Source organism: Pseudocercospora fijiensis (assembly GCF_000340215.1).
Source record: "Pseudocercospora fijiensis CIRAD86 unplaced genomic scaffold MYCFIscaffold_1, whole genome shotgun sequence".
Lineage (NCBI taxonomy): Eukaryota > Fungi > Ascomycota > Dothideomycetes > Mycosphaerellales > Mycosphaerellaceae > Pseudocercospora > Pseudocercospora fijiensis.
The window spans coordinates 1,933,171-1,955,714 of NW_006921532.1; the positions used below are offsets into that span (position 1 = coordinate 1,933,171).

The 22,544-nt window shown below is 50.3% G+C and overlaps 7 protein-coding genes across 7 annotated transcripts; 4 read left to right on the top strand and 3 right to left on the bottom strand.

Moving 5' to 3' along the window:
* Nucleotides 1–10: 10 nt before the first annotated feature.
* MYCFIDRAFT_169330 (uncharacterized protein) lies at nucleotides 11–625 on the top strand (the record flags this gene model as incomplete). Its single annotated transcript, XM_007922733.1, has 3 exons — nucleotides 11–85; nucleotides 118–564; nucleotides 602–625. The coding sequence occupies 3 exons, from the start codon at nucleotides 11–13 to the stop codon at nucleotides 623–625; spliced, it is 546 nt and encodes a 181-aa protein (XP_007920924.1).
* Nucleotides 626–1,064: 439 nt separating this feature from the next.
* Nucleotides 1,065–4,890, bottom strand: MYCFIDRAFT_105631 (uncharacterized protein; the record flags this gene model as incomplete). The annotated part of the gene is made up of 4 exons (XM_007922734.1): nucleotides 1,065–1,146; nucleotides 1,424–1,735; nucleotides 1,787–4,564; nucleotides 4,643–4,890. Coding segments are annotated over 4 exons (3,420 nt in total), but the record flags the coding sequence as incomplete, so codon positions are not given.
* A 2,352-nt stretch (nucleotides 4,891–7,242) lies between these two features.
* MYCFIDRAFT_169333 (uncharacterized protein) lies at nucleotides 7,243–9,655 on the top strand (the record flags this gene model as incomplete). Its single annotated transcript, XM_007922736.1, has 4 exons — nucleotides 7,243–8,949; nucleotides 8,993–9,546; nucleotides 9,573–9,596; nucleotides 9,634–9,655. The coding sequence occupies 4 exons, from the start codon at nucleotides 7,243–7,245 to the stop codon at nucleotides 9,653–9,655; spliced, it is 2,307 nt and encodes a 768-aa protein (XP_007920927.1).
* Nucleotides 9,656–9,787: 132 nt separating this feature from the next.
* On the bottom strand, nucleotides 9,788–12,204 carry MYCFIDRAFT_75369 (uncharacterized protein; the record flags this gene model as incomplete). The annotated part of the gene is made up of 2 exons (XM_007922172.1): nucleotides 9,788–12,019; nucleotides 12,157–12,204. 2 exons carry the CDS (start codon nucleotides 12,202–12,204, stop codon nucleotides 9,788–9,790), a joined length of 2,280 nt encoding a protein of 759 aa, XP_007920363.1.
* Nucleotides 12,205–13,013: 809 nt separating this feature from the next.
* Nucleotides 13,014–13,457, top strand: MYCFIDRAFT_75370 (uncharacterized protein; the record flags this gene model as incomplete). The annotated part of the gene is made up of 1 exon (XM_007922173.1): nucleotides 13,014–13,457. The coding sequence occupies one exon, from the start codon at nucleotides 13,014–13,016 to the stop codon at nucleotides 13,455–13,457; it is 444 nt and encodes a 147-aa protein (XP_007920364.1).
* Nucleotides 13,458–13,996: 539 nt separating this feature from the next.
* On the bottom strand, nucleotides 13,997–15,631 carry MYCFIDRAFT_75371 (uncharacterized protein; the record flags this gene model as incomplete). Its single annotated transcript, XM_007922174.1, has 4 exons — nucleotides 13,997–14,736; nucleotides 14,866–15,207; nucleotides 15,356–15,433; nucleotides 15,484–15,631. The coding sequence occupies 4 exons, from the start codon at nucleotides 15,629–15,631 to the stop codon at nucleotides 13,997–13,999; spliced, it is 1,308 nt and encodes a 435-aa protein (XP_007920365.1).
* Nucleotides 15,632–19,251: 3,620 nt separating this feature from the next.
* MYCFIDRAFT_70341 (uncharacterized protein) lies at nucleotides 19,252–20,967 on the top strand. Its single transcript, XM_007922100.1, has 4 exons — nucleotides 19,252–19,386; nucleotides 19,444–20,519; nucleotides 20,605–20,678; nucleotides 20,766–20,967. Exons 1-2 carry the CDS (start codon nucleotides 19,350–19,352, stop codon nucleotides 19,845–19,847), a joined length of 441 nt encoding a protein of 146 aa, XP_007920291.1. The 5' UTR covers nucleotides 19,252–19,349; the 3' UTR covers nucleotides 19,848–20,519; nucleotides 20,605–20,678; nucleotides 20,766–20,967.
* Nucleotides 20,968–22,544: the final 1,577 nt, after the last annotated feature.

Sequence of the window (22,544 nt, forward strand, 5' to 3'; positions counted from 1 at the left end):
CGGGCACTCCATGTATGCATATGACACCCTGCAGTTATATGTATACTCCAGTACGCTAATTGGGTGTGGTTGGTCCTGTAACCAAGTGGCATAAGAAAGGTATATGCCTGTTGGAAGGCCTACTCAGTTCCACTTCTGGCCTTCGATTTTCGTTTCATCTTCTTCCAGCAATTACAGCATCATGGCAGTAGTAATAGGGATACTTCTCTACCCTGTTGGTCTAGCAATCTGCAACCTCTCCTTCCATCCTCTAAGTTCATATCCAGGACCATGATTATAGCGAGTGTCCCCTTCGATTACCACATCGTTCGAGGCACCCTCCGCATCGGTCCCAACGAGCTGAGCTTCGCGGACTCCCGTGTCTGGAAAGATGTCTGTGCTCACAGGCCAGAGTTCCAAATGGCTCTTACAGCATTCTTGGAGCACCTCGGGAGGAACATGCGAGATTTCGACGCCTCAGTCTTCGATGTAATTGGCGAACTAGCATGGGGAGAATCGTTTCACGGCCTCGAAGAGAGACGCGTTCACGACTGGGTGTCTGCTATCCTCGGAAATGTCAAGTACGTCATTCAGGTAGTCGTGCTGCGAAGGCATGCTCTAGGGCGATTTTCGTCCTGGCTCATAGACCCAGAGGTGCAAAGGAAGAGGATGGAGAATTATCAACTATCCTCCGAGCTGCAGAGAAGAGGGATCAGATGGGAGGGCCCATTGCTGGTTAGACTGAAGGCACGAGCAGACGCATAGAATTGAAAAATTGCGTGATGCAGCGATGCGATGTCTCGCAATGTTTGTTTCCATTTATATCGCGTACCGTCACATCGCGATGAATAATGTATTCTTCGTTGCTGACAGCTGCGACCAGATTGGTTTGGCATTTGGCAAGCAAGCAGCATCAGAAGCACATGATCAGACTAGGCTGAAGACAGCAGTACTTTGACCATGCGTCCGCCAGATCTCACATGCTCTAAAAATCCTCTTCGGACGGCAATCGTGTCGTCCAGGCGGCGCTCGAGCGAGTAGTCATATCGTTTCGTCAGGGTAAGAATGATCTAGAGCGTGAGAGGAGCAGGCACTGCACCGAAGGAGGAATCGCCATTCATGCCAGCATCCTCGGATTTCATCGTTCCATTCAAGAGAGGGCAAAGCCTTTGCAAGTATCTAGGTCAGCTAGGGTTCGCGATGCACCCTCAAAAAACAACAAGGATATCTTCTCATCCAAAGCAAAAAAAAAGCAGAAAGCAATAAGTAGAGCCACCACTCTCTTTCTCAAAGCTGAAACTTTGAGTATGAGCTGGCAACGGCACGAGACGACTCTCCACCATTGACCCCGCCGGAGCGCTTTGCGCCCTTCTTGGATCCGTGGGAGCTGTCTCCTCCGATAATTTCTTTCATGTTGCAAAAGGGACAAGAAAAGGTTACTGACTTTCGGTTAGTCTTGATATGACCGACTTGTCCGCAGTTGGCGCATTTTCGAGCGGTACCGTCCTTGTTGCGGCCTTTGCCCTTCTGCGGCGTGATGTCAGTTCCGCCGTTCATGGTCGATGCAGGGCCGTCAAGGTCTGAGCGTCCTGGTGAAGCGGCAGCGGCAGGAGAGCCAGCTGCATTCTTAGCCTTGAGCTTGTCACGCGCCTCGCGACGATCAGCATTGCGCTGAATGCGTGCGAGTTCTTTCTCAAGCTCCTGGCGTGCAAAGTTGTCCTTGTCTTTATCGCCGGTTGGCACGAAAGAGGTAAGACTGTCATGAATTAGCTCACTCACGCTTGGTGCGTTACCCGCAGTTACGCACCTTTGGCCTTGAAATTGCTTCTGATAAGCTCGCTTCTTGTACTCGCGGATGACTGCAGGATTCGTGATTTCTTCAACGAAGTCGTCCAGTGGCTCTCCCATTTCGTTCCTTCCTCCTTTGCGAGTAATGACAAGCTTCTTTACTGGACGACCGGCGCTCTGGCCGCTAAACTGGCTCACCGAGTCATCATCGTGACGGGCGAAAGCGGCGGGCGTACTCATCGACGACCGAGGAGTGTGCGCGTAGCTTTGGTTATACTCTGCACTGCGGTCCGGCTCGTCGTCCATCTCGTCGTCGGAGTGCTCGCGTTCGTTGCTGAGAGACTCCTTTTGTTGCTCCCAAATCCGGCGAATGGATTCATCATATTGCTTCTGCTGCTTTGCGACATTGTACGAATGACCACCGTTATCCTTGCGCTTCTTCGCATCCATCTTGTCCGATGCGCTCTCGCCCTGAGCTTGGAAGCCACCTTTCATTGATGTCTTCACGAAACTGAAACCGAGGCCATGGCCGGTTGGATCGCCGTCTCCGTGAAGGGTAAGCATGGCTTTGCCCTGACATGCGTTGAGAAAGTTCTTGGTAGCACGCCACGGCGCCAGCTGCAGCTCGATGTTTGCGCCTTCCTCGATGTCACCTTCACCATCACCATCCTTGCTCTCTGTGATGCCTATATCGGCGAGATGTTGTACACCAACTTGCATGGCGTCAAGCAGGCACACATCTTCTGGTCGAATCCAGCTTCGTAAAGTGTCGGCGTCCGGCACGGGATGACCAGGCTGAGGCACCCAAGTGCCAGTGGTACCCTCACTACGTCCGGGAGCACGCTCATATTTCATGAATTCTCGCATCTTGCTGCGGGTCTGCGGCATATCATGGCCTGGAAGATGAGGCATGAGCGTGGCATTGTCCAACACCTTGTCCTTGCGAGTCTGGCTCTTGGCATAGATGCGGTACGAGAGAGCACGCAGCCGCTTCTTCGCAGCGTCGGTAACCTTGCGAGAGTGTTGGCCCGGCACTTCTGCAAGCGGAAACTGCTGGCCGACGGTGTGCAAGTTTTCCACGTTTCGTAAGTAGAGTGTGTCACCTCTTTCATAAGTTGAGCTAATGCCAATGATGAAGTCAGTTGGCTTAGGCTTGTGCGAGAAGACAGGGGCACGATAGAGCCCATTCTGAATAGTAGGTACAGTCTCTCCTTTGTCAACATGTCCGAAGTTGGCGAAAGGGCTCTTGTCTTGCGGGAGGAGGACCTGAGCTTCGCCGATAGGTTCCTTGGGGCGGGTCTGATCATCAGCATCGAGTTTTCGGTAGTAGTTTATGAAGCGGTTGCCCATGCCAAAATTAGACAAGGTCATCGGAGCTTCTTCAGAGTATTCAAGGAGCAAAATCGACGCCGAATCACCCAGTGACAGGTCTTCAGCTTTCGCAAAGACTTCCTTGGCTTCCTTGCCACGCACGTTCTTCTTCTTGATGTGTTTAGGCTTCGTGAAACGGAAGTCTGTATTGAGCTTCTTCGTGAGCGCCAAGGATGGTCGATGGAAGGCACGCTTTGCCTTGTTGTCAAGAGCCACTCGATAGAACGGATATTGAAGCTTGACTGCTGGAAAGCTGTGCTCAACAGCCATGCTGCCGAGTGTGCTGCGGACCTTGTGCTGATGATTCTCCTTTAGCAGATCGTAGGCCTCATCGTTGCTGATGTTATAGCGCTTGGCAATGTCTCTGCTGAGAGCGCTGTCTCGCTTGAGTTCACCAGGCATGCGTTTCAGCTTCTTCTTCTGCCGAGGTGCATGTTCGTCGATGAGCAGATGTGGGTCGTTCAAGTCCAAAGCCACAGATTTTGCCAGCTTGGCAGCTGTATGCTCTGGGTCTTCGAAAGACAAATCGAAGTCGCGCAGAGACATTGGCACTTCAGTATTCAGTATGTCAGTCTTACGCTTCTTAGCTGGCCGAGCCTGCTCAAGCGTATCATAGTCTTCCTCAGAACCAGCATCCTGAGGCTCCAGCAAGTCAGAAGTGATGCTCGGAATGTCCCAATCCTGGCAGATGAGTGCAAGGTCATGCATGGAAACCCCGCCAACCATTTCATGCTCATCAAAATCGCTTTCGGCAAGATCTTCATCACTTTCTTCTTGAGCGGTATTCCCACTGCCAAGGAACACGAAGCTGTTCTTGAATGTGCTGTCCTGACCAGCCTTGTTGTTAGCAGCTAGAGCTTTAAAGCTGCGCTCCTGGTCCTGAAGAAGGTCAAGCGAGAGCTTTGTGGGGAGCACAACTTTGGGAGGCTTGAGCGGTGCCTTCCCTTTGTACTCCACGTTGCGCGGAGGAAACAGCTCGGTAAATCGTGGTGCGTAATAACGTTCATAGCCGGGGTAAAGGTGATGGAAAAGTGCCATGTCAGTGTCCACGGCGCCATTAACCACGTCTTCACCCTTCGCCCTCGCCGCCGATGCCTTGAAAAGGCGACGCTGAAGGGCCACCTGAGGATCGAGATCGTCCTCGTCGTCCTCGGTCATGCTCGTGGGTGACATAGCAGAGTAGTCAGGATCCTGGAAGGAAGGCGGGCTCATCGACGTCGATCCAGGTTGCGAGCTTCGACGCTGGGGTTGGCTGTAAGCGTTTGAAAGTGTGGGAAGCGCGAGACTGGACTTCGAGGGCAGTGCTAGCGCACCAGGCCGCTGCTGTGGAGGCGCATGTTGAGGATGTCGCTCTTCTTCTGGGGAAGAGAAGCGCTCGCCGAAGAGATCGTTACTCTCGTCGCCTTCCGCAAACAGGCCATCTGAGCTTTCGTCGGGGCCATGGAAGCCGTTCGTGGCGGGCTGCACTTGGAGACCTCCGATGCTCCCTGGTACCTGGCTGTACATTTCCTGGCCGAGCCCGTCTTCCTCCTGGCCGTCCTCGCAATGCGTAGCTTCCTCCTCGTCTGGTAAGTCGTCATCGTCGCTGATGTCTTCATAGTCGACCGCATCGTCGGCTTTGCCAGCCTGGTCGAACTCCTGATCCTGTCCTGCTGCATCACCCATTCCAAGGCCACCGCCTAGAAAGCGGGCGATGTCATCCGCCTCATTGAAAGAGTCGCCCATGGTCTCATCCTCGATCGCGTGCGGCATGGCGCCGGCGCCGGCGCGATGTAGACGTGGAAGGGGCGGGCGATGCTCAGTCTCGTGGCGCGAGTCTGGTGTTTATTCGTGAAGTTGTGGCATCGCAGGAACTCGGCGGCTAGAAGTCTGCGCCGAGTGAGATTGCGGGGCGGACTGTGGTATTTATACTCGAGCGGCGGTGAAGCTGCAGCCTGGCGCATGTGAGGAGCTGTGCGCTAAGATATCAGGAATGCAGTCGCTTTGAGTGAAGTTGACAGTGACGCTCAAGTCGGCTGTCGGCACATGCGCGTCGAAGGGCCGATATTGCGGAAGAAAGTAGGGCCGCAGCCGCGCATTGCTGCCTTTGAGCCCCATCAGCATCAGCCTACAAGCCATCTGAAAGCAGTATTTGCAAAACACCGAGCTTTGACTTTGCGAGGGTATCTGGACCATCTTTCACCACCCATGGTTGGGGTAGCGCTATTCGATGGAGCCTCACCTCCATCACGTCAAGCAGACTTTCCCATCCATGCCCAACCGGCCGAATGCGAGCAGTCTCATCACAAGTAGCTGAGTGGTAATAGCCGGCTACCTTGCTGCACTAGGGACCTCTATAGCCGGCTCCAATGAACGCAGGATCAACTCTAACCTTGTTGCCCTCTATCCGTCTATCTACTGGCTGCACGAATAATAGCCGTGCACAGTAGTTATTGTTATCCGCTATCGTCACCGCTCTTCCGACGCTTGCGGCTGGGAAATGGCTGCCCGTGGGTGCGCACTCTATCGACATTGACCCATGAACCCCGGCGCATGCCCGGCCTTGCGAGAAGTAAATCAGATTATTATTATCAGAGGCGCTCTTCCTTCCTACTAGGTTTATAGTCATGGACTTTGAGCAAAATTCTGCCGGTCGTTATACAATGTACGCATTATGATGTTGCCTGCTCCGGTACTGGCGACGAAGCGAAATGACGATAGCGCGCGGGCAAATCCGTCTGGCACGAGTCGTCTACAGTCTCGCTCGTCATCAACTCTTGTCTCGTACCTCGTACGCGAAACACTCGTGGATGGGTGGTGGGTCTGGCATATCTGCTGCGTATTGTAGTGTCGGTGCTTTCTCACTCTGCCCAGGCGCCACTTCGGCCAACCACTGTGGCACTGTCCGCGAGGCCTACAGCGTCTTCGCGCATCGGAAGGCTATCAATTTTGCCCCATTCTGGGCTAGCAAGGGTTTGGGCCAATTGGAAACTCGGCTTCACTGTTAAGCGTGAAAGTAATAGCCCTCCGATGCGCGAAGCCGCTGTAGTATGCTGCAATGTTTGCCCGAATCATCCTATTGCAAGCAGTCGAGGCGGGCGGCGGGCCGTGCTGGTGGGCAAATGATTTTAGTGACGGGTTTCAACTTTCGTATAATAACTTAGCTGTCACACGAGCCAAATGCGATCCCGGCACGTCGGTCCCCAATCGAGCGCAGCTGGCCCAAGCCCAATCCCAATCCCAATTCCAATCTCAGATGATGCAGCTGCAAGTTGCCAGCAAGCACCGGCGAGCGGGCAGGCATGCTCGCTCAATGAACTCGCACTCCCTTCGCCGGCACGGTACGGTACGTCCAAGTCGACCTAGGAGGGCATTTCTCAGCATCCTCCACGATCATGGATCACAGCACACGCACTAACCAGCATTCCTTATGCAGCCTCGCCGTTCCTGGCGTTCCATTGATCACTGAATAATAGTATCAATGGTCTAACGGCTTTCTGGCATGGCTCGAACGATTGCAGAAACTCCAAATTGCGCGGTGCAAAAGTTGGCCACGGCCGCTGAACTCTGTTCTACATTAATAAGTGGGTAGCCGACTCCTATATGCACATTAAGGCCCTGCATCGCAATTCTCCACTAGTAATCTATTCCTTTAGCTTTGCGTCTGCTGGCCCGAAAACATATACCTAAGAAAGTACCTCTGGTACCTTCTTCGCGCTTGTCGCTTGTCCTGCTCGCACATGTTTCTCGGCTTTGCCTGCCTCCGCGCATCCAATCACTGATATCTCTTGGGTACATGTATGTCTCGCGCGTGCAGACGCTCCCGTCCTGCATCGTTTCTTTCCTGTGCATTATTGCCTTGCCTTGCCCTGCCTGCTTCTCTGCTGCACCGCCGCTGCTCTATTTGCCCGGCCTCTGCTGCGACAGTACATCTCCCGGGCTGACCTGAATGCAGACATCATCTCCATTTTTATTGATCGCCGACTCGGGACCGTTGAGAGACGTCGTGGGATGCTGGTGATGCGATAGACCATTACACAGCGTTTCGGTTCGTCGGTGTCGGCTGGGAGGATGGACATGGAGAAGTCGGCTGAGAGTAGTGCGCATCGTTCGCGAGCAGCATCAATGACCCACGACATTGCTATCCGCGACGCCGTGCCACCGCTGAATCGATCGGCAATCGAACAGCCGTGTGCTCCTACTTTCCATTCTAACGGTCCAGACCGGACATCCAACGATGTCTGGGCGAGCGCCATATCTCGCCTGCAAGCTCAAGTATCCTACAATACTGGAATGCTGGAGACCCATCGACGTCAATTCGCCGAAATCGAGAGTGCAGTGAGTCGGCTGCATCAGCACATGAACGAGGTTGTGCAGGCTCTCCACGATATTCGAACCGAAGTGCAGCAGCGTCCTGCTGCCGCTGATCATCATCCAAGACACGATTCGAATGATTTTGAAGTTCTTGCTGGCCAAGTGCAGAGACTGACCAGCAGAGTCAATGAGATCGATGGATTGAGCATGCAGCTCGAGTTGATGAAGAATCGTGTGAAACGAATTGAGGAGGGTGCTTCTATCCCTCCTTCCCTTCCTGTTGGGCCGCCTACCTCAGGACAGAGAGAACCGCTTGTTCGTGAGCCTACTTCTATTTCTGGAGCCCTACATCTTCATTCTGCGCCGTCGCATGCTCCGCTCCCTTCATTTGCAGGACCGAAGCACCAACCACTCCCACCGATGCGCACGGGGTCGATCTCTTCCCCGGGCACAACCCGTTCCGGTGTTGTAGATTCTACGATGATGGAGGCTCAATCCGCGCATCCTTTCAGGTCATCAACGGAGTCTCGTTCGTTTTCAGGCGAGCCAAGTGCTCAGCCTGCCGGATCTTTCAGAGCAGCAGAAGCTCTGCCGCCTCCATCTACCTTGTCTGGCTGGCGACCGGCTGACTCGTTTCCTCCACACGGCGCATCTCCACAGCACGGTACACTTGGCGTGAGACCATCTACCATGGAGCCTGAGGCTCACGGGGCTCCAGGCGGTATGACGAGTGGGTGGGCTGCAGTCAATTCCAATCCAGCGATTAAACGGCCGCCAGAGGACAGAGTGTCTCCTTACGACTCGCCCTCAACAGATGGCTCGAAGAGACCTCGATTGGCTCCCTTGATGCCGAGCATGCCAGGTGCACCTAGGGCTGGCTTCGCTGAAGAGTCGTACGTTCCATCACAATCCGCATTTTCTTCCACAGCGCCATCGTCAGAGGCACCTTTCCATGTGCGTAGTCGTGCTCCTTCGGAGGGTTCTCTGCATCCATCCCAACCGCCTCCGCCCGTAGCTCCTTTAGCTGGACAGCACAACTTTCGCTTCATTACGTCTACGCAGCAGTCAGAACCTCAGGATTCCATGCCATGGAGGCCAGAGTCTGAAAAGCCGTCGCCTCCACATTGTCACCCCAATGGTGGACGTGGAGGCAGGGGTCGAGGCAGAGGCCGCGGTCGTGGGAGAGGTCGAGGTGCACACGGTCATCGTCATCACGATGGGCAAGAGCATGGCACGTCAGAGTGGGAGAAAGCAGAACATGGTGGTAGCCTCCTATCCCAAAATGGATATCACGGCTCAATCCCATCTCACTCACCAGTGATCAGACGTGGCAGTCAAGGACCACACACCCACCATGAGTTCCCAGCAACTCCTGTCAGTAATACCGGAAATCACGATGGATATGGCGCTCATGGTGATGCAAATTCTGCCAGCGGAGGCAAGAAAACACGGACGAAACCGATCAGGAATGCTGAAGGCATCTTGATCCGCAAAGATGGAAGGCCAGACATGCGAAGCGTGAGCTCGGCAAACAACTTACGTAAGGTGCATGCTAAGAAAGAAGCAGAATGTGCTGGGGAGGTGGAAGGTACGTTTATCATTCGAGCAACTCCTGACCGAACACTTTCTAACAAGTCTTTCAGAAGACGGCGAAGGCATAACAGGACCAGGCACGCCAAACAGCATGGGAGCAGGAGGCGACGGCGAAGGATCCGAGGAACCGACCAGCGACACCCAAGAGCGACATCGAGAGCTAATGAACAGGATCTTCGTAAACAATCACGAAGGCGATACCAGGAGAAGCGGCGAGCAATATTTTCCGCGAAACGAAGAACTGACACCTGTACCATCAACTTTGAAAAAGGAATCCGGAGGCCTGAAGGAGGAAAGCCAACCCGCGCCTGCGCCTGCGCCTGCTCTTGCACTTGCACTTGCACCTGCACCTGCACCTGCTGCCCCTATTACCAAGCCCACTGCACAGCCGGACGTGGTAATGAAAGAGACTGGAGAGTCGCAAGGCGAGGAACGAGCCCGTGAACAAGACGCGCAAAGCGTGGTTCAAGAGCAACGTGTAGAGGGAAGTGGCATGCAGCAACAACCTACCGCTGCAGCCGCGTAATATGTTATCGTGTGTGCGAAAGCGCTCGATCTGATTGCATTGCGATGTGAAGTGGGTATCTGATTGCATATATATTCGACCAGCGATACCCCAGAGCGAAGCTAAAAACCGCTTGCTATTATTCCCGCAGAAACGAGCCTGCTCATGCTGATGGCAGCATCAAAACCCCCCTACACGATGCGAATGCTGCATGTACTCATTCTCAGCATCACGCGCGAAATTCGCGCCGATGCAAGACTACTTGATGCCCATGAAAGCGATGCCTTTGCGAGCGGTATCGCAAGCTCTTCTCAGCTTCTGCTCTTCGACGTCAGTCCACTGGACGCTGAGCTGGTCCCACTTCTTCACTTTGTACTCCTCTTTAAACTTGTGATTCAAGGCCTGCATCTGCCGAAGAGCTGTCGGATCACCCGAGCCGCTGTAGACAACAAATGCCGTGCATGGCGTGAGGGCTTCATAAATTTCCCGAATGCGTTCGCAAGTCTGCTTCACAACAGCAGCAAGCGACAATCCAGAAACGCGATCAACTGTGGATGCACGAAGCGCATCACTGTCGACCAGTTTCGACTGATCCCACCATCCGCAACGAGCTTCAAGTTCCCTAAAGCGAGCCCAGACAAAATCGCATCCCCCTTTTGGTACTTTTGGGTCTTGGTAACCCTCGGCATCTAGAGCACGCTTGATACCAATAACCACATCTGCATCACTTTCACAGCCAAAGGTGACCTTGGCTTGTTGACCGTAGCCGCGTGAAGGCTCGCCCCAGTCAACGACAGCGGATACCTTAGGCTCATCATCTCCAGCAGCATTAACCTTGTCCCGCTTGGGCCGTATCGAGCGAGATAAACGTTTAAAGATGCTTTCGCTACCTGCCTCTGGCGTACCCCAGACTTTGCCCTTCTCGGTCTTCAGTTTCACAAGGTCTAGGACTGCCTTTGCATCTTCCACGCTGCTATGACCAGTAGAGCCATGTCCCTTTTGGATCTCCCTGGAAAGGTACTTCTGGCATAGCCATTTCAGAGATGACTTCAGCGGTGGACCTCGAGGATGTGGGTATAAGAGAGCGGTATCGATGATGTACGGATGCGTGATTTGCAAGGCGTTCAAGTCACTGTTGAGGGAATGGCCGACCAAAATGGTTTGTGGAGTGATGATGCTGGAAAGCTCCTTCTGGATGTCTCCCAGGGTAGTCGTGACGTTCTCCAAAATTGTCGGCGTAATACCTGAGTAGGCAGTCAAGTAGTCTGTAATGGGATTCTCGGGTTTGACAAGCTCGTCAAGTACCACCTGGCCGTCCCAATCAACCAGCGACACCCGAGTGAGACTGAACACTTGCGGCGTCACGCCCTTGGGTGATGTGATGCACATTTCACAGTCCATGGCTAGCACCTTTCTGCCGACAGTGACAGAGCCTTGCTGTATTTCACCTTCTGCTACGGCGCCTGCTTCGAGATTTGGAATGTTCGGGATGTCGACCCATCCATGATCTGTGCTGGTGTTTGCAGCGACACGGCGCGCAACTTCTGATGCTGCCGAAGACGGATCGACATAATGCGCGGGATGCAATGTGTAGCCTTCTTCCTCGAGTTCTTCTGTCGTGGCCAATAATTCTGTTACTGGTGTCCGCCGGTTCTGCCAGGTCTTGCTTGCTGCAGGTGGCCGTGGACCTTTGGATCGCTTGTCTTCCTTCGGCTTGACGATAGTGGTGATCAACATAGCGGCAAGAGGAGAATGCAGCTTTGCATATTTATCGTCGCCCGGGGTCTTGACCGGCCAAACGTGCTCGAATACCTCTGTCAACGGCTGCAAGGGACTGGGCAGGCGGTTCTGATCGAGCTTGGTGGGATAGAAGTCGTCTGGCGAGCCTCTGCTTCTGCCATGATTGACTTGCGTCCAATCATCGGTACCATCGTTCTGGGATGCCTCTTGCTGGTCGCTGCTTGTTCCAGTCGTCTCGTCGGAAGGTCCCTCTGTGCTCAATGGCAAACTGCCATCAAAATGACCCGACTCGAGCCCAGGAACCATAAGGGCGACGACCTTCTTGACCGAAGCATGATTCTTGATGGAACACCACTGCGGAGCTGTTCCATCTGCAAGCAAATACAGGACCAGGTTCTGAAGATCATTGATTTTGACATATGAGTTTAGGCGAGCGTGAGGTGAGTGCGAGATGGAGGGATACTGGTTCTCCTCCTTCTTCTTGCGCTTTCTCGATCTGCTGCTTTCGACCTTCCGCCACTCTTCGCTGTCGCCGTCGCCTTGGCTGGTTTGTTGGCCATCAGGCTGTTCTGGCGAGCTTGGCAGGTTCTGGGCTCCTCCGTCGGGGCCTCGAAGTAGCGCAACCGTGTCGCCGATGCCCATTAGATTGTCTCCCTCGAACTCGTCACGCGAGCGTTTCCGGCGGTCCATCTTGCTTTGACGCGACCGACGCGAGAGTGGTATTGTGGCGGCCGTCAATTGAAGACGAACCTGCATGGATTTGAAATATCGGGAAAGAACTCCAGCCACATCTGCAGCCGCGGGTCTGTGCATTGCAGGGGTCACAAAAACTAAAACTTGCTGCGCCATACCGTACATTCAGCATTCAAGACATTCCGTGAGCTCACCACCGCATCTTCGGCAGTCAAGACGCGACCGGAAGTCTTGTACAGCATTGTATCGACTGTCGGCGGTCTAAGCATTCAGTGCTGCGATCGCGTCCTCGTGTCCGCTGAAGACCTCTCCCTCCTAGGGCCTAGAGCCTGGGAGCACCATCTTGGACAAGGCTCTCTCTGGAGATGGCATCTCTTGGCTGGAAGCGCTGGACTGGAGCTATAGCATTGGGATCTACTGCACCTTTCCTGTTCGCATTTGTGCCATTGAGCCCGGAAGAGCGAGCAGCCAAACGACAAAGATTATTCGACGGTGTCAGATCAAGTTTTCAAGACTATCCACTTCTTCAAGAAGGAAGCTTAAGCCTACGTTCGACCCAGGCGAAGCCTTTCTCGAACTTACCGGATGAGACATCACGAGCTCTTATTAAGCCATTCGGGTCTCCATTTGGGGGAGACAGTGGCGGATCTAGTCCTGGCAAGAAGCACCCTGGTATGGTCAAATCGACCACACACGACCCCAATGACCCGCATGGCATTGTCAAAATTGGTCCTCACCTTGGTCATAAGCTACCTGGGGAGAGTGAGCCAATTCCGATTGCGAATACAAATTACGCCTGGAAGTCAGATAAGCCGATAGAAGACCTAGAGCAGCACCTTTCCATGCTCAGGGAACGACGTGGCAAACTTGCGCTTGAAGCGGAATTGATATGGGTAAGGGTCTGACTCAACCCCGTATATCATTAAAAGCCCCTGCTAACCTGGAGCGAAATTCGCAGTCATGGCTCTCTGAGAAAGAACTTGATTATTACAACTCCCCTGGCACATCAGAAGACTCTCCCGACAAAGCCGCGAAACTGAGATATTTAGAAATGTTAGGCAGCGTGCACACCAAGACCTGGCTAGAAGCAAGTTCCTGCGACTGGATGATCGCAGACTCGAAGAAGCGCATCGAACAGCTTCGTTCTGCCGCCACGAACAGCGGCAAAGTCAGCTGGCGAGCTGGATGTTCTGATCTCGCCGCGAAAACGTCCCCGAACCATGCGCTCAAGATCCTCAGGCTCAATGCTCAAGGCATGAAGCAGCGCCAAGAGCAACTGGAACAGATCAGGCAGTCTATGGCGCTGAGCATGGTGGATCCGGACTTCGATCAAGGAGATCAACAAGTCTTCGATCCTATCCAAAATAAAATGGTTAGCGAGAAGGAACTGTTCATGAACGCCAAGAATAAACTCGAGGAGCTCTTGAAGGCGACGAATGTCTATCAGGAGACTGTGGAACAAGTCATCGCCGACGGAGAGAAGAGACAAAAGTAGACCAACTCATGGACACCGCAGCATCGGAATGTGTGTATTGGGTAGAGGAAACCCATGGCGGGAGATCATCATTGTATCATGGGCGTGGATCAGAGACAGAGTGATTGTGACAGCAGTGCTCAATGAATCATGAGTTTCACAGACTACCACCCAACGCCTGCGCTAATGTCCGCTACCGGGTATCATACTGGATTTTGTGGTCTGTACCATGAACGCCCTCTTGAACCTCAAGCTCAGTCCTCAACCAATCTCAACCGTTGCAGTATCGTAGTAAGCACCCATTCGTGTTGTGTTTTCGCGTATCGAGGGTCCAGCTGCACACCTGCAGACAGAGCCTGTCAGCCGCAAAATGCTCATTTCCTCGAAGCAATGCGCAGCAGCTTGCTAAATTGTGTAAAGAAGCTCTTGTCCTTTGCGCATTTTACCATTCCCCGGCGAAGGTCCTTCTCGTCATCTCTTGATGTTTTCGATATCCTGCGGACCTCCCTAAGCCCTTCTAGGACAGCAGAGCGCGGCTCAAATATCAAGTAACGAAAGTATCACAAGAACTCACTGCTCTCTTGTGCGCTGCGTCTCAGCTTGCGATTGTACACCTTTCGCTTGTCATCACCTCCCCAATACTGTTCGAAGATTTCCGGATTGACCATGGCTCTCGGGTCGAATGTTGATTCCTTGTCCTCAATAGCGGCGGCAATAGCTTCGAGATGAGATGAGATCTCATCTGGTTTCTGCGGAAAATAGCACAGTGTGCCATTGGAGCTGACACGATGATGATAGATTGGCGTCTCCACAGTGACACGTGGTTGAGTCTCTGGGAAGTCCGGCGGAATGTAGAGTTTGAGGTTAAAAATGCCTCCGTCGAGATTGGTCATAGGCTGCCCAAAGAGCGTGAACTGCCACACGAAGGGGTTCTTGGGATTAGGAAGGGAGATCTCCATGCGCCCAGCGTTCTCGCCTTCGTTCCACTTGAATTGCAGTTGCTTAAACTGGAACGCAAGCATAACGGCTAGCTGTGTACCGTCCATGACTTGTTGCGCACCGGATTGTTCCCATGAGAGTTTCTCCTCGTTGAGCTTCGCCAGAATTGCTTTCATTCGTGAATGCAGATTCTTGTAGGTGAAGTGACCCTCCATGCTGTTCGGTGGATACTCGAACTCCATTCGCTTGAATGCCGTGCCATCTCGCTGTTCCTTTTCGAAGGTCTCAATGGCTCGCATATAAGCATCGTAGTACCACAAGAAACGTCGCTTAATGAGATCTGCAAACGGATCCCACTGTGCTGCGTCGAGTGAGTTGAAGACGGCTTCTGCGTCATACTCGTGCACTGAGGATGGTGTTGAGGTGCCATCTGAGGCAGTCGCTAGCGCTGATGCCAGTGGAGACTCTGGGGGGGAAGCAGTTGCCTTACTCTTGATCTTCTTAAGAACAGGCTCGAGTTTGTCCGGCTGTAGTTGCAAAATGTTCTCAAGACACTGAATGACGCTGATCCGGAGTGTCTCGTGTCGTATCTTGGCAATGTAAGCGGCCGGTTTCGGCTCCTCCTTCTTGTGAGTTTCGTAGCCGGGCTCGTTCTCATACGGATTGGCTGACATAAGACTCTGTATGCTGAGCAGGACGCTCTCGAGACCTTGAGCGCTGCTCCATTCCTCGCCAGGATTTCCGCGCCAGGTACCCAGTATGGAAAGGCATACTTTGCCCTCAGCGTAGATGTTAGGGTTGAAACGAGTTCTCCCACCATTGGTCGTGATACCTAGAGGCGAGACATCGCGGTCAGTGGTTATGGCAGATGTTGCTTCGCGGACACATGTACTTCCTCAAACGCGCATACTGCAAACTCTGGCAGTCGCGGCAAGTCACCCAAATCCACACCGAGAAGCCTTTAGGGATGCGATACTTACACCGTACGGTTGGAGATTTGATCGGATAGTCCTTAGAGAACTTCATGTCGAACTCAAAAAAGCCAAATTCATATGGCGCTGTTCCAGTCAGCAACCACCATTGCATCGGAAACACGTGCTGCACTCACTCTCAGGCGGCCCGATGATGAGAGCACGAACATGTCGAACGTCGCTGTCGCGGCATGCAACAGCAATAGAAAGATCGGTGCCCTTTTGTGCACTTGCTATCTCACGAGTGATTCTCTGGATCGACCCAGCCGTGTTGGAGTTCGACATGGCGGCGTTGGCTCGAGTGTTGGCTGGGGGAGTTCAGTTGCTTATTGGTTGCAGGATGCAGGAGAACATGAGTGGTCGCTCATGGCCAAACTCGAGAGGCGTCTGACCGTGAGCTTGAAGTGTTTCTGTTCAACGATCGCGCGTGTGACGAAGTGAGGTTGTGAATTGAGGAGAAGGAGCAAGTCCTTGGAGTTGCTGGACCAGCTCACAGCGACAAGGATCGAGCTGCAGGTTAAGTGGGTCCACCCTTCGCGTCGAGTCGGCAGGCGCGCCTGAAGCGCGATTGCCTCAGGCCGAGTGACAGGTGTCTGTATTCTGGCAACGCGCTAATTCTCGGGTGGCGCATTCCGTAGAGATCCACAATTGAATAACGTTTTGTGTGCCCTACTAAGACTATAAAATTCGTATATATTCGCGTTATAATTTTAGGAATTTCGAAATTACTACTACCTTATTACCTCTATTATCGCTATAATAGAGGATCTACCGGTTGTCGCTATACCTAATAGCAATAGCGATGCGCTTAGCAATCTTAGCGTCCTTCGCGATAGGCTCTTCCTTATCGATAAGGATATACCGCTATCCTATACTAAATAGATTGTTACTATTAAACTAATATCTAATATATATAGCTATACTCGTATAATAGTCCCTAAAGTAGACCGCAATAGTAGCATCGTTTCTAGGTCCTATTATAAGTGTATTAAGGCTAAGCGGATAGAAGCGGCGGAAGCAAAGAAGAAGAAGGTTAAGGATACTATTTCTAGTCGCCTAAAGCTAGAATATATACCCTTCGAGCCTTATAGGCTTAATCTTATTATATTACGGTACTACGATACTATCGATAGTAAGTCTACGAAGGTTCTTATCTAGCGTACCGATTATCGACAAAAATATACCTATACCTTATAGTATAGCGACGCTCGGCGGACTAACGTATACCTAAAAGAGATAGGTTAAGAGAAGCTAGATAGATTACTACGGGTTAGTTATACGAGAGACTTTTTAAAGGATAACTATAGCAACATTAGTAGCTACGCTATCTAGTATTAGACGTTGTATAACCTAGTAAGAAGCTTACTATACTACAATCGAGATAAGCGCTATATTGTCCCTAGTAAAAGCGCTATTCTACGGCAAATTAAAGAGGCGAGAGAGCGTACGATTAAGCGTAGTTATTATTGCTAGGTCTTCTAGATACAGACGTCTAAAGGCCTTAAATAGGGCATTGTATATACTACTAAGAAGGGTATTAAGCTACTTAAGAGGTATAGCGAGTTCTTATCGTAAGACGCTACCTACGATACTAATAATGCTAGCTTCTTCCTCGTTAACCTATTCGTACGAGACGAGAATAACTTCTAATACCCTATCGCTTATATACTTATCGAGAGCTAGCATACTATTGTTCTTACGACTAGCTTCTAGCACTTGTCTTCGTAGACCGATTATAAGAAGCCTAGTAGCTAGCACCTTAGATAGACGATTGTTAATAACTCTATAAGCGAATAGGCTGCCTTCCGGCTAGCTTTTAATAATAAAGTTATAGTATATCTATACTAGCGATACGTTGTCGAGATTATTAGAAAGAAGTTTAGTATTAAGCGTAGTTATAAGAAGATATAATAGGCTCTATTTAGTGCGCTATATTTTGTAGAAGACCGGACCTAGGCTCTTTAATATATATAGCTTATAGAAGCCTTGCTACTAGGTAGTTAGTAGGATCTATTAGCCGCCTACTTTAAATAAGAGTAGACAATCGAGTACGCCGAGCTCTAGTACGTATACGCTCGACGGGGCAATCTACGCGTTTTATAGGTAAATATAGCTGTTTCTTCCTAATCGCGTACTATAGTTAGAGCTAACTTTCCTCGTAGACGCGCACTACTAGCTATATTAAAGGCTATTATGCCTATTTTAAGCGTAGCAACGAGACGACAATCTATAACTAGTTACTCGTAGGCGCCCTTATATACTCTCTAGATATTAACGACTACTAGTATAACAAAGCCGACGTTACTAAAGCTTCTATACTGCAATTGCTACTTTTCCGCTCCCTTAGATACTCGAGGCTTTAAGAATTGCTATACTATTTATAGACGAAGATTAGCAAGTAGTATAAGATTGCACGTTTACGGTACGAGCGAGGTGCTATTACCTAGTCTCGTTTTAAACCTACTTTTAACAAAGAGACACCTTCTAAGTACCCTTACCTATTCTTCCTTAGTTAGTACTAGCCTTGCTACTATATACTGTTTAATAGCGAGTTTAAGGATAACTAGTTGTCTTAGAAGCAGGTAGACGAGTATATAGACCGCTAGAAGGCAATAGATAGTAGATAAGGCTTAAATAACGCCTCGACGGTCTACGAGGAGTAGTCTAATAGCAATTATATACTAATCGACGACCTAGCTACGGTAGAAGCCTTACTAGAAGGAGCTGCTAGCAACGGCGTACTAGAGCGTAATTACTATATTTTTCTTTATTATATTATCGACAACTTTAAGAAAGACTTCTATCGCCTAGCGAGGGCTACTTAGTTAATAAACAACCTCTTAAAGAAGGACTATAACGACTATATTTAGTATCTTTATAAGCACTATTCGAAGGTTATTAGCGAGGCGATCTACTAACTATTAATAGACTAGTAGCTCGAGAAGGTAAAGTTAGATAACGACTTCTAGTATCAAATTAGCTAGACTTGCGATAACTTTATTAATAACGATATAGTAGATAGCGACAACAGCGACGACGACAATATCGATAACTAGGTCCTTAGTATAATAGCTAATCTAGAAGACGCGACTTATATTAGTAAGATATGGCTTAGTTAATAGGCGCCGCCGCCGCTATCGTTCTCGTTATAACCCTTCTTTCCGACTTAATATACTACGCGCGTATTAAACGACTTCTAATCTACCGCCGGCGGTAATAACATATAGTATAGCAGCAATAGCGAGAGCGGCTACTTACTAACTCGCTACCTAGCGGAAATGCTACCTTCTATGCCCTTCGTACCTACTACGCCGAGCCGTTTACGCTATTTAACTACTACTACCGCCGCTGCCGCCGATAGCGACCTTAGTTAGACCGAGAACCTTCTATAAAATATACTAATCCGACCGCCGCCAAACGCAGACATATAATAGTAGAACAGGTAGTTTAAGCTATACTATAATCTATAGATAGGCGCTATAAAGCGATATAAGACACTACTATAATAGGCAATAAATAAGGAGGTCCTAGAAGAGTAGGTAGAGCGAGTGCGATAGTAGCGATAGCGAGGTAGATAGATAGCTAATTAAGGCAAGAGCGCGATAATAACACCTCTATTTTGCTATACTATTAATAGCTTACTAACACTTTAGCTTTATCTATCGCTGTTACTAGCGACGGCGAGGTATTGCTAGCGACAGCGAGGTATTGCTAGCGACGGCGAGGTATTGCTAGCGTTGCTAGCGTTGCTAGCATCTTACCCGGTTCCCAGCAATATATTGCTATAACGTAGGTTTTGCGTCATTTTGTGGGACTCGCGTACTTCCGGAGGTACGTGCGCTGCCAAGCGTTGCCAGAATACAGACACCCCGAGTGACATCTATCAACCAGGACTATCCAGTCATTTCCAGTTCAATTGACAGCACAGCCTGTGGGCCTGAAACACGCGTCGGCATAACAGGTCTTCCTACGCGTCCGTCTCTGCCTCGCGATCGTACACGATATGGTTGTCTTCGCGTTACTCATAATCAACAAAGCTGGTACCACAAATCCACAGATCAATCTCCTGGACTTTGAATGCTGACCCCAATCCATAGGTGGTCTCATATACAACCGGACATTTGCTCCCGGATTACAAAAGCTGGACTCGAATGACTACCTGATCCTCGCCGGTACCTTCCATGGAATACACGCAATATCACGGAGCATTAATCCGGCTCCGCCAGTTCAGCCGTTACCTGGAAATAGGAGACCTTTCACTACCGGAATCGAGAGTCTAGAGAGCAGTCATTTCAGACTGACGTGTTTCCAAACTCCGACAGGTGTCAAGTTCCTGCTTTTTACGAGCCCGGAGCAGCCGAATACCGACTTGGTTGTGCGGCGCTGCTATGAGATCTATGGCGACTTTGTTATGAAGAATCCATTCTATAGCATGGAGATGCCCATCCGTGTGGACAAGTTCGATCGGGCATTGGGTGGCTATCTGGTCAGGCCGTCATGAAGCATGTCGCCCAGAGACATGAATTTGAGCTTTCGAGACGCCATCCATCCGCCAGGGTCAAATAGGTCACGGTTGAGAGCAGCACACTGCCTGAGACGAAGGCACTGCGTAGCAATAGCGCATGTTCTGCGAGGTCACAACGGCCGACACGGTTACAGCTATCAAACAGCAGCTATCGAGCAAAGATACGCAAAGCTCAGCTTCAAGTCACGAAGACTGACGAAGAAAGGGGTCCTTGCGGCGCGTCGCATTTGATGGCATAGTATTGGAACGCCTGTTTCTAACGAGACATGCATTATGGTTTCGGAACTGTCGCAATGACCTGCATATACACATCCAAAGACTCGGTATGAAATCGCTTGTGTGTGCGTGTCGTGTCCATATCCTCCAATTCATGACGTCTTCAAATGTCCTTGGGTATCCAACATCGTCTCCAACCGCTTAGTTGTCCTCCAGCCTCATGCTTAGCAGCAATCCATACAGCACTCACAGCAGTCCGCGCAGCACTCGCATCCCTCCTCACAAACGAAGCAACAGCAGAGCGTCGCAAGACAGGCGGCTAGGCATCCGCGGTCTTTGCTCTGTTTCTGTTGTGGTGGTGGAGCTTGAGGTGGGTAGCCGTAGTTCATTTGACCTGGTGGTGGACCGTAGCCTTGCTGTGGTGGACCGCCGCTGTGAAGAGCTGTCAGCTTCTGTCTCCGCTCGAGGTGGCTTGCGCACTGCTTCGCGCTTCGCGTCATCGATAGCGGGAACTTACTATGACTGTGGAGGATACTGAGGACCGCCATATTGTGGTTGTTGACCGTAGTAACCCTGGTTGCTCATGATTGCCTTCTTCCTTACTAGTCAGTCAGGGAGTACTGGGAGCGCCAAGTCAAACAGACAGCTTGGCGAGTGCGCAATGTGAGGCTTACATACAGTTGTCGCAGACTGTAGAGATGGGGCCTTTATGGAGGTTCGCGCGATGAGCGACGGGGTGTGGTTTATAGGATCGGATTGTCTAGGCGGTTAGGTTCGAAGGTTTGAGATGGCGGAGGTCTAGAAGAAACAGCTGGCGAGGCGGCTCGAGCTGAGAGCGAGTCTGGTGACGTTTTGACTTGCAGCTTGGTTTCAGTCGAACTAACGGAGACAATCCCAGCAACACGAAAAAGTCGCAAGGCAATTGCGATTGAATATATTCAAATCGAAGATGACGAAGGATGTAGGTAGGATGTCTTCTTTTGAGATTGTGATTGTGGCAGAGTTCGGATCATTGCGTTGCGCGACTTCCGCTGAACATGGATGACTTCTTCACAGCCACCTCTCGTCCAAAGGCGCAGCGGCTTTTGCTTTTCGATTACGACGCGCCAGCAAATTCGCGCCACAGGAACTGCAAATTTGCATGCCCACTTGTTGTGGCTACTGCTTTCTCACTGGCCAGCAATACGACGGAACGACAAGGAGTAGCCGTTACTAGGAGGTAGGCCGAGGCCGCCCTATGAAGCCAAGACTGCTGTAACGACTTTGTCAAGGCTAAAAAAGCTTGTCGCAATGCCGAGATATTGAAAGCTTTCCTTGGCGAGTCTCCGCAGATCGTGTGTGGCGTAGAAATATAGGTACCTTGTATGAAGTCTGTATCTACCTATATTATCGTATAATCCTTGGTGGACGCTGGCCTTGGTATTCATTATCTCTTGCTTACATAATACGTATTTTAAGAGTTACTCTATATAGGAGTATTGAAATTTACTTAGTCTTTTACGCGTTATAGCTAGGCTTAGCGTGCTAATATAAAAGCGCTATATTACCGAAGTATTTATATACTCTATCCGCCCGTTTGTATTAGGCTATTAACTCTGCCCCTAGAGAAGAACTTTACCTAGGTTATATAGAGCCTTAGTATATATTAGATCCTAGAGAAGAGTAAGATCTAGTATAGGTAAACTAGAGAACTAGGCGTACTTCGGAGAACGGGCAAGTATAGGTAGGTAAGAGTATACTACTTTGTATATTTACTCTACTAGGTATACTATATTTACCCGCTACTACCCGCCTACCTACTACTTACTCGCTACTACTCGATTTACTAGGTCCTAATTTAATTTATTTACTCGCGCTCGTATAGAAATAGCTACGATCTAAGCTAGATATAGTTTAAATTAGTATTAGATAGAATTTCATAGAAAACATTTATATTATAAAGCTAAATACTAAATACCCTATTATATTTAAATTTTAAATTTTCTACTATTTTAGTATTATTAAATTTTAATACGAGCTAGATATTAAGAAACCTAGAATTCTAAAGTTCGAATACCTTTGTTACCTTGCTTTTTATTACTATTTATTCCCCTACCTATCCTACCTAGTAGTATATACTCTAGTTTTAGCGAGATTCTTAGAATATTAAAAATTTCAATTTAAAGAACTAGTTTGGTATCTAGCTCAAATTTAGTAATAGATTATAGTGGTAAAGGGTTAGCATTATGACTTCACTCTTAGACTACTGTAGGCATTCGCTGTCAAAGATAAATCGCGGTGCCTTGGCATTCTGGGCTCTGAGACTGTCCAAGCCTCGAAACGAGCGGCACGGGCGGGCCGGCGTTGTGAAGAGGTAGTTGTTTCTCGACGACTTCAGTATCACTGTCTTGTATGATATGAATTCGAGAGCAGAGCATGTGCTATTTCTGTGGATTAGTCAGGGAGCTGCTGCCAGCA

What these genes read in the sequence shown, in the direction of transcription:
- MYCFIDRAFT_70341 (XM_007922100.1), top strand. Translation starts at nt 19,350, where the DNA reads ATGGTTGTCTTCGCGTTACTCATAATCAACAAAGCTG. An exon ending in ACTCATAATCAACAAAGCTG is followed by an intron (nt 19,387 to 19,443) that starts GTACCACAAATC and finishes CCCAATCCATAG; the next exon opens with GTGGTCTCATATACAACCGG.